General features: G+C 58.5%; 1 protein-coding gene across 1 annotated transcript; it reads left to right on the top strand.

The window, feature by feature from the left end:
* Positions 1 to 1,823: 1,823 nt before the first annotated feature.
* On the top strand, positions 1,824 to 3,295 carry LOC136510863 (uncharacterized). Its single transcript, XM_066505175.1, has 4 exons — positions 1,824 to 1,982; positions 2,068 to 2,230; positions 2,411 to 2,690; positions 2,773 to 3,295. The coding sequence occupies exons 1-4, from the start codon at positions 1,824 to 1,826 to the stop codon at positions 3,293 to 3,295; spliced, it is 1,125 nt and encodes a 374-aa protein (XP_066361272.1).
* Positions 3,296 to 9,634: the final 6,339 nt, after the last annotated feature.

Below are 9,634 nucleotides of genomic sequence, written 5' to 3'. Positions count from 1 at the left end.
TACGACCCTCACGCTTCCTTTTCGCTCAGAAGGAGGGGTTGTTTTGCCGAGCCCATTCGGGTGCGAGCCGGAGCTGCTGGGTCTCGGTAAGGTTGCAGGAAGAGCCCCCTAGCCTCTGCACAGAGCAAGAGGTCCGTCAGGGATTCCTCTGGCTTTTTGTATGACCCTCACGCTTTCTTTTTGCTCGGAAGGAGGGGTGAAATGTGCCAGGCTACCCTCGGTGGGCACGAGCGTTGGCACTTCCGGTGAGCTGTTATCGGGTAAGTCCGAGTGGAGGCCCATGCCCCGTTCGCTAGGGGACGGCTAGCAGTCCAAAGACGCACTCCAAGAGTACCGGAGGGTTTCTCTAGTGGGTGCCGAGGCCGTTCGCTGGGCCTCGGTGGCTCGGCGCCTCCCTACGGTGGGATCCCATTCAGAGACCTCCCTACCGGTCTCGGACATGACTTAGGGCATCCCAAGCGTTTCGCTTGCTTGGGCCTCGGCCCCGTATGGGCTCGCCCGTGGTCGTCCCTAACTCTATTGTCCTGGGGCGGCTGTCGAAACCCCTAGGGGCCCAGCCTTCGAACCCTTGGACCGTAATAGGTTTAGAGCCTGGTTCCTTCATTTGAAAGGAATGGGGCAGGGGGGAATATCTTCCCCATTGGCTCGGCAACGGCTGGCACGCCTTTTGAGGCAGTTTTTTGGGGGAGGCGGAACGACGCCTACTGCCGCAGTGGTCAGGCGCGACGTGGTGGATGGGACGTAACTGTTCCCATAATTAATGAGAAGGAAGGTGGGCGCGTGGGCGGTAAAATCGGATCGTGGTTAACCATGCCAGATCGAGGGGAAACTTCCCTGATTTCATCACCTGTCCGTTTCACCTTCTCCCTGCATAAATACTCAAAGAGCCTCGCCCCTCCTCACCTTACCTTGCCTACGTTAGCTCTGCCTCCATCGAGCCGTCGCTAGAGCAGCGGGTGCCGGGAAGAAGAAGGGAGAAGAGCGAGCCAGGGAGAGAGCGAGAAAGAGAGAGAGAGAGAGAGAGAGAGAAACTCACCGCCGCATTCGATCCCTCCACCGCATCCATGGCCGGCGACATCGTTGTCATCGAGGCGGACCCCTAGGATCCATCGAACGTCACCGAGGAGATGCTTCAGTCGCTTGTCGACGGCGGACTCCTTCGTCCGGTGATGGACCCCAACAGGCCGGAGTGGATCGCTCCATTGGGCGAGCCGGAGCCGAGGCCTTGCGATGGTTACGTTGTGAGCTTCGTCTCCTTTCACGAGCGCGACCTCGGCGTCCCGGTGGATCGGTTCATGCGGGCGCTCCCACACTACTATGGCGTGGAGCTCCACAACTTCAACCCCAACTCCATCGCACAGGCGGCCATCTTTGTTGCCGTCTACGAGGGGTACTTGGGGATTGCTCCCCATTGGGAGTTGTGGCTCCATCTCTTCCGGGCGAGGCATACCACTAAGCCAACGGGCACATCGGGCATGAGGAAAGCGACGAGGGCCCGCGGCTGCACTCTCCAAGTGCGCCAGGACCGCCAGCACCTCTACATCCTGGCCCAGCTCGCATCATCCAATTGCCGATGGTACACGAGCTGGTTCTACCTTCGCAACGACAATGGAGGACTTCCCCCCTACACTGGGCAGATTGTGGGGAGCTACCCGGAGAGGTGGAAGTATGGTGTCCCGAGGGAGGCTCAGCCCAAGCTGCAGCTGCTTCTAGAGGGGCTGGAGAGGCTACGGGGCCATGGCCTTACTACGGTTGTGGTCATGGCTGCCTTCCACCGCTGGAGGGTGCTGCCGCTGATGGCTCAGCAGCGGTGACTGTTCGAGATGAGGCCGGGTGAGCCCAATGAGGGCATCCAGATGTCCTCCTCCGCCCTTTTTGATGAGGAAATTCTTCATCGGGTGGGGGAGATGGTGGAGGCAAAGCTGAGGGGCGGCAACCTGACCCCCATCGCGATGGGCCTATCGCGGGGGTTCTTCTCGCTGGTAAGTCATGCGCCGCTGTAGCCCCCAAGCCTCCTCCGTTTCTCCTACTTCTCGTTCCCTTATGCGCGTTCGCCGTTTCCTACAGGGGATGAGGGACATGCGCGCCTCTCCGCCGCCCGTTCCCGAGGACGCGAGGTGGCGGGCGACCAACTGGGCGCATGTCGAGGCACAGAAAAAGCTGAAGGACGCCAAGGCGGCGAAGCGCACGAAAAAGATCCTCGCGCGCGAGGAACTGGACAAGCGCCGCCGTCAACAAAGGAAGGATGGCCTCCCATTGGAGGAGTCCCCGTCGCCATCGATATCGACGGATGCCTCGGACGGGGATGACGAAGACGAGATGGGGCGAGGTCCCCTGGACCATCTCCCTGACGTAGTGGAGGTGGTGCCTGGGGCGTTGGCAAGCAGCCTAGCACTCCTGGGATGAGGAGGAGCGGACCTAGGGTCGGCAATTGCCCGTTCCAGGGCCGAGGCCAACACGCCCGAGGCACGGGCATTGGACAAACGCGCCGTCAACCCGGTGGGCTTGGAGGTGGTGGTGGAACAAGTGGCGGCGGAGGCGACGCAATTGCCCCCGCAGAGGACCGAGGGGGCACCGGGGTCTATTGGGGACCAACCGACGCCGATGGACACAGAGGCGATGCCTCTACCGCCGCCACCGCCTTTGCGGACGAGGGTCGCTGTAGCGAAGCGGTTGCTGCCCCGCTCGAGGTAGGTGTATTTTTGGTGGGGGTGCAGTGCCTTCCATTCGTTCTTTTGTCTTGTACTGACCTTGTGATCATCTTGTCCTTAGCCGGAAGTGGCCCACGGAGGTGCCTACCTTGGCGCCCCTTAAAGCGCTCAAGGTTAACCCTGGCTCCACCGCCCACTGGGTGGCGGAGGCACAAGCCGCCCTACATCGTGGCGCGGTGTCGGCGAGGGCCGACCTGATGGAGCCGGCCACTCAAGGAGGGGCTGCTAAGGTGGCCCTGACACAGGAAGGGGAGGCAGTGCCTCTGCCCCGCGATGGCGAGGCCCGTGGGTCGGATGCGGCCGAGGTTCCCTTGGCCGCTGAGACCATCGGGACCGAGGTCCCCGGGGTTTCACAGGCCAGGGCGACGGAGACTTCGGCGCCCGGGACCATCGAGGCCGCTGTGGCGGGCACCGAAGCCCTCGCGACCGCCGAGGCCACGATGGCGGAGGCCAGAGCCCCCGAGACCACCGAGGCCACGATGGTGGAGGCTGGAGCCCCCGGGACCACCGAGGCCACGATGGCAGAGGCCGAAGCCCCCGGGACCACCGACGCTGATGTGATCATGGCGGGGCTGCTAGCCTAGGAAATGGAGATGAAGGCGGCGGAGGCCTTGGTGGCACCCTTGGTTCAGGGCCCGCCGCCGTTGCGAGAGAGCGCTCGGGAGGTGGAGATTCTTCTGATCTCCTCCGATGATACTTCTCGGGTGTAGGAGATGGTCGACGCCGAGGTGGCCAGTGTCGTGGAACAGCCGATTCCAACCCCCGGCGAGGGAAGCTCAGCCCTCGCGCAGGTGTGACCCGAGCCCCGTGGGTGGAACCACCCATGTGTCCTGTGGCAAAGCCAGGATGATCCTGAGGCAGAGCCTCTATTTGCCCTCAAGGACGCGGCCGAGGGCAGTCGCTAGGACACGTTCAAGCAGTACCGCCAGCTGGCGGAGCGGTCTCTACGGATGGCGTTGTCCGTGGTGGCCAACGATTTGCTCGGAGTCGCCTAGGTTCGTGCTTTCTTTTCCCATGCGGTGGTCTTTTTTCATGTTTTCCTTGTAGGGATTGACCCCTGTTTTGTTTCCCCCCAGGAGCTCGAGACCCGATCTCTTGGGAAGTCGGTCTTCCTCCGCTGGGAGAGGGATGTCTGGGACCAGCTTTAGCGGTAGAAGGGCCTTCTTGCAGGCACCAATGAGCTCCTATCAGCACGGAGCGCAGAGGTGGAGGACCTCCACCTTTGTTGTGCCGACATGAAGGTCGAGGCGGCCATGGCCCAGGAGCAGCTCGCCCCTCTGGCGGCGCGGGTCAAGGAGTTGGAGGAGGAGCTCACCCGCGCGGCTAGTGATCAGGATGCCTTCGGGGCTCGAGTCGTAGAAGCTACGGCCTCGGCCATGGCTCTTGCTGGGTAGCTAGGGGTGGAACAAAATGCGCACCAGCTGACAAAAGGCGCTTTGGATGAGGCCCTTGCTGCGGCTGAGGCCTCGCGAACCGAGGCTGTGGTTTGGAGGGGGAAGGCCGAGGGTGAGTCCTAGTCCCTTCATTTTACTCGCTTTTTCTTATGTTCGTTCCCTAACTTCCTCATGTGACGTAGAGCTGGGGAGTGAAGCTTCCAGGGCGGCCGAAGCTTCTCGGGTCGAGGCTCAGCGCCTGAAGGAGAAAGCCGAGGCTTTTCGGGTCGAGGTCCGACACTGGGAGCTTAAGGCCAAGGGTGAGTTCCGTAGGCTTCTGTCCCTATTTAGCTTGTTTTTTCTCTCGCTCAACCCCATTCCGCTTTCCATGGTGCAGAGTCAGAGGTGGAGGTTACCCGGGCAGCTGAGGCTTCCAGCGCGGTGCAGACAGTGCTCGAGACGGAGATCGGGGAGCACAAGGTGCTGAAAAGTGCCGCTCGTGCCGCCTACGAGGCCCTAGTGGTTGAGGGGGTTTAGTCAGGTAGCTCCCTTGGGAGCTGTCTGATTGCGCTGAGCGGTCAAGTGCGTGAGCAGCTCCGAGGAGCGCTGCATATGGGCGTCAAGCGCGCACTGGCCGTCATCGCCTCGCACTACGTTGGTGTTGACCTTCAAGCCATTAGCGATGGCTACATCTTGCCCAATGATGATGATGAGGCCGACGAGGTGGTGACAAAGCTATTGGAGGTGGCGGAAGGCCCTGGCACCGCGCTGACTACGTTGTTTGAAGAGGAGGTGGTCCCTCCCCCACCGTCTGCCGATGCCGGAGGTGCTGAGCCCTGACCTAGGCCCAAGCGGCCATGTAAATAGAGTAGGAATTAACTATGTATCGTAACGTTTGTGGCCGTGGAGGCCTTTCTTTGGAAGTATTCGTGTTTCTTTAATCGTTTGTCTTGTATTTCCGAGCCTCTGCCCTCTAGTTGTCTCCGATCTGATTTCTTTGCAAAAAACCTCTTTGGAGCCTAAGCCGTCCCTGGGACGAAAGGTGGTGAGGGAGCGCCGTAGCCTGGAGGCTTAGGCCGTCTTGCGACTCAACCGACCTTCTGGCCCTGAGACGAGCTTTTGGTCCTTGGGTTTTCCACAACCGATTCGTCAGAGTGTGCTAGAGGGTTTGGCATAGGAATTTTTTCAAAAAATGACTAAAAATGGCGCATGGGACTTTAGGGGGAATCCCCCATCTAGCCCCTGAGGGAGATTCGGTTCTGCGGAGGCAGAGCCGAGTCTCCCTTATAGTGTCATCGTGTTGCCGAGACCAACGATAGGCTCGGGGAATTTCTCGAAAAATTAGAACAACTAAAAAACGGGTTTCAATTGTATTCTGAGAAACAATATATACAATGCTTGGAATTTTAAGGATAAAAGCGACGTAGCTATTCTATGTTCCAAGCGTTGGTGAAGATTTTACCCTTTTCGTTGGCTAGCTTGTAGGTCCTAGGCTTCAGCACTTGGGCGATGATGTATGGTCCTTCCCATGGCGGGGTCAGCTTGTGGCGGCCCTTGTTGCTCTATGCTAGCCTCAACACCAGGTCGCCTACCTTCAAGTCTCGGCCTCGGACGTGCCAGGCTTGATAGCGCCGTAGGGTCTGCTAGTATTTAGCCGAGTGTAGCAGCGCGACGTCTCGAGCTTCCTCCAGTTGGTCGAGGGCGTCCTCTCGGGTGGTGCGGTTGCTTCGTTCGTTATAGGCCTGTAGCCTTGGGGAATCGTATTCCAAGTCGGTGGGGAGGATGGCCTCAGCCCCATAGACCAGGAAGAAAGGCGTGAACCCTGTGGCTCGGCTTGGGGTGTTTCTCAGGCTCCAGATGACCGATAGGAGTTTGGCGAGCCATTTCTTGCCAAACTTCTTCAACCAGTTGTAAATTCTTGGCTTGAGGCCTTGTAGTATCATGCCATTGGCATGTTCTACTTGGCCATTGGTCCTTGGGTATCCTATGGCCGACCAGGCCACACGGATGTGGTGGTCGTCGCAAAATGTCAAGAATTTTTTACCGGTGAACTATGTCCCGTTGTCGGTGATGATGGTGTTAGGGACCCCAAACCTATGGATAATGTCAGTGAAGAACAACACTGCTTGCTCGGATTTGATTCGATTGATCGAACGAGCCTCGATCCATTTGGAGAACTTGTCGATTGATACCAGTAGATGGGTGTAGCCCCCGGGGGCCTTTTGCAAAGGCCCGACCATGTCGAGCCCCCACACGGCGAACGGCCACGTGATGGGGATGGTTTGGAGGGCTAGGGCTGGGAGATGTGTCTGTCGAGCATAGTACTGGCATCCTTCGCAGGAGCGTACTAGCTTGGTGGCGTCGACGACCGCTGTTGGCCAGTAGAACCCTTGGCGGAAAGTGTTTCCCATGAGCGTCCGAGGCGCCGCATGGTGCCCACAGGCCCCTGCGTGTAAGTCCCAAAGCAGGGCTCGGCCTGCCTCGGCGGTGATGCATCGTTGAAGGACGCCGGAGGGACTTTGCCTGTACAATTTGTTATTGCAGAGGACGTAAGTCTTGGCTCGGCGCGCAAGCCATCGGGCTTCGGTCCTGTCACTAGAAAGCTCCCCCCGATCAAGCCAACCAAGGAACGGGATTCACCAATCCACGTCTTGGTCAGTCTGGGGAGCTTCGGTGTTGACTTCCATGACCTCGGGCTTGGTCGAGAGAGTCTCAGCAGTAGAGGGGGCGTCGAGCCCCGTCGTGGGTTCGACAGGTGGGCCCTCCTCTGTTACCAAGGTGTAGTCAATGGAAGGTTTGTGGAGGTCCCTGGCAAAGATGTTCGGGGGGACCAGAGCCCGTGCCGAGGCCATCTTTGCCAGTTCATCGGTGGCCTTGTTGTACTTCCGCGCGATGTGGTTTAGTTTGAGACCGTCGAACTTGTCTTCTAGGCGACGTACCAACTTGCAGTAAGCCTCCATTTTGGGGTCGAGGCAATTTAACTCCTTCATGACTTGATCGACGACGAGCTACGAGTCGCCCTGGACATCGAGACGCCGTACCCCAAGTTCGATGGCAACTTGCAAGCTGTTGACGAGGGCCTCGTACTCAGCCACGTTGTTGGAGGCGGCAAAGTGGAGTCGCACCATGTAGTGCATGTGTACTTCGAGGGGCGAGATGAAGAGGAGACCCGCGCCTGCCTCGGTCTTCATTAGAGACCCATCAAAGTACATGGTCCAGCATTCTATCTGGGCTTGAGCAGGTGGTAATTGGGTGTTGGTCCACTCAGCCACAAAATCGGCCAAGACCTAAGACTTAATCGCTTTCCAAGGCGCAAAAGTCAAGGCTTCCCCCATAAGCTCGATGGCCCACTTGGCTATCCTGCCTGAGGCTTTCCGGTTATGGACTATCTCTCCCAAGGGGAAAGACAATACCACAGTCACTGGGTGAGACTCGAAGTAGTGACGCAGCTTGCGCCGGGCCAGGACTATGGCGTAGACCAGCTTCTGGAAGTGGGGGTAACATGTGTTGGTCTCGGAGAGCACTTCGCTGATGAAGTAAATAGGTCATTAGGTGGGTAGAGCATGCCCCTCTTCCTGCCTTTCTACTACTACGGCAGCGCTGACCACTTGGGTCGTTGCGGCAACATAGAGTAAGAGGGCCTCGTCCCTGGCCGGGGGTACCAGGACGGGAGGATTTGTGAGCAGTGCTTTAAGTCTGTCGAGGGCTTCTTTGGCCTCGAGGGTCCAAGAAAAGCGCTCGGATTTTCTCAAGAGTCGGTACAGAGGCAAGCCTTTTTTGCCGAGGCGCGAGATGAAGCGGCTCAGGGCCACAAGGCATCCCATGACCCTCTGCACTCCTTTGAGGTCTCTGATTGGTCCCATACTAGTTACGGTCGAGACCTTCTTTGGGTTGGCTTCGATGCCGCGTTCTGAGACTATGAATCCTAAGAGCATGCCTCGGGGGACCCTGAACACACACTTCTCGGGATTGAGCTTGATGCCCCTCTCTCTAAGGCACTTGAAGGCTATCCTCAAGTCGTCGACGAGATCCTCGGCCTTTTGGTCTTGACCATGATGTCATCCACATAGGCCTCAACGGTTCGCCCAATGTGGTTGCCAAAGACCTGGGTCATGCACCACTGGTACGTGGCCCCCGTGTTTCTGAGGCCGAAAGGCATAGTCACATAGCAGTACATGCCGAATGGGGTGATGAAAGAAGTCGCAAGCTGGTCAGACTCTTTCATCTTGATTTGATGGTAACCAGAATACGCATCAAGGAAAGACAGGGTCTCGCACCCCGTAGTGGAGTCAACGATCTGATTGATTCAGGGTAATGGGAAGGGGACTTTTGGATAGGCTTTATTCAAACCGGTGTAGTCTACACACATCCTCCATTTCCCATTTTTCTTCCTAACTAATATGGGGTTAGCCAACCTCTTTGGGTGGGACACTTCCTTGATGAACCCAGCCGCCAAGAGTTTTTGCACTTCCTCACCAATGGCCCTACGCTTTTCCTTGTCGAATCAGTGCAGGCGTTGCTTCACCGGTCTAGAGCCGGCCCGGATGTCCAAGGCGTGCTCGGCGACCTCCCTCGGTATGCCCGGCATGTCCGAGGGACTCCATGCGAACATATCGGCATTCGCATGGAGAAAGTCGATGAGCACGGTCTCCTATTTGGTGTCGAGGGTGGCATTGATCCTCAGCGCCCGGTCATCGGGGCAGGCGGGGTCGACCAGGATGAGCTTGATGGCCGCCACAGGCTCGAACATCCCTGCATGACGCTTGGAGTCAGGCGCCTCGCCACTAAGTTGGTCGAGGTTGGCGATGAGGGTCTCGGCCTCCGCGAGAGCCTCGGCGTACTCGATGCACTCGACGTCGTAGTCATATGCATGTTCATACGTGGACTCAATCATGATGATACCGCTGGGGCCTGGCATCTTGAGCTTGAGGTAGGTATAGTTGGGGACTACCATGAACTTGGCGTAGCACGGCCGCCCTAGGATGGCGTGGTAGGTTCCCCTGAACCCGACCACCTCGAAGGTAAGGACCTCCTTGCGGTAGTTGGAGGGGGTGCCGAAGCAGACGGGAAGGTCGATGTGCCCGAGGGGTCGCGTGCGTTTCCCCAGCACGATGCCGTGGAAAGGTGCGGCGTCACCTCGGAGCCTCAACCGGTCGATTTCCAAGAGCTCTAGGGTGTTGGCGTAGAGGATATTGAGGGCGCTGCCTCCATCCATCAACACCTTGGTGAGTCGGGTGTTGCCGATGATCGGGTCGACAACAAGTGGGTACTGCCCGGGATTCGAAACATGGTCGGGGTGGTCATCTCAATCAAAGGTGATCGCCTCCCGAGACCAGTCGAGGTACCGGGGAGTGGCCACCTTGACTGAGAAGACCTCTCGGCGTTCCTTCTTTCACTGCCGTGCCGTAAGGCACGCCGAGGGTCCACCGAAGATCATGAAGGCATTGTGTACCTCGGGGAACCCGTCGTCTTTGTCATCGTCCCGGTCACCAGTGCCCTTCTGCTTGGCGTCATCGTCGGGGAGCCCGAGCCTAGCGTAGTAACGCCGCA

This window comes from Miscanthus floridulus, chromosome 16 (assembly GCF_019320115.1).
Source record: "Miscanthus floridulus cultivar M001 chromosome 16, ASM1932011v1, whole genome shotgun sequence".
Lineage (NCBI taxonomy): Eukaryota > Viridiplantae > Streptophyta > Magnoliopsida > Poales > Poaceae > Miscanthus > Miscanthus floridulus.
This window is presented reverse-complemented; position numbering and strand designations above follow the sequence as displayed.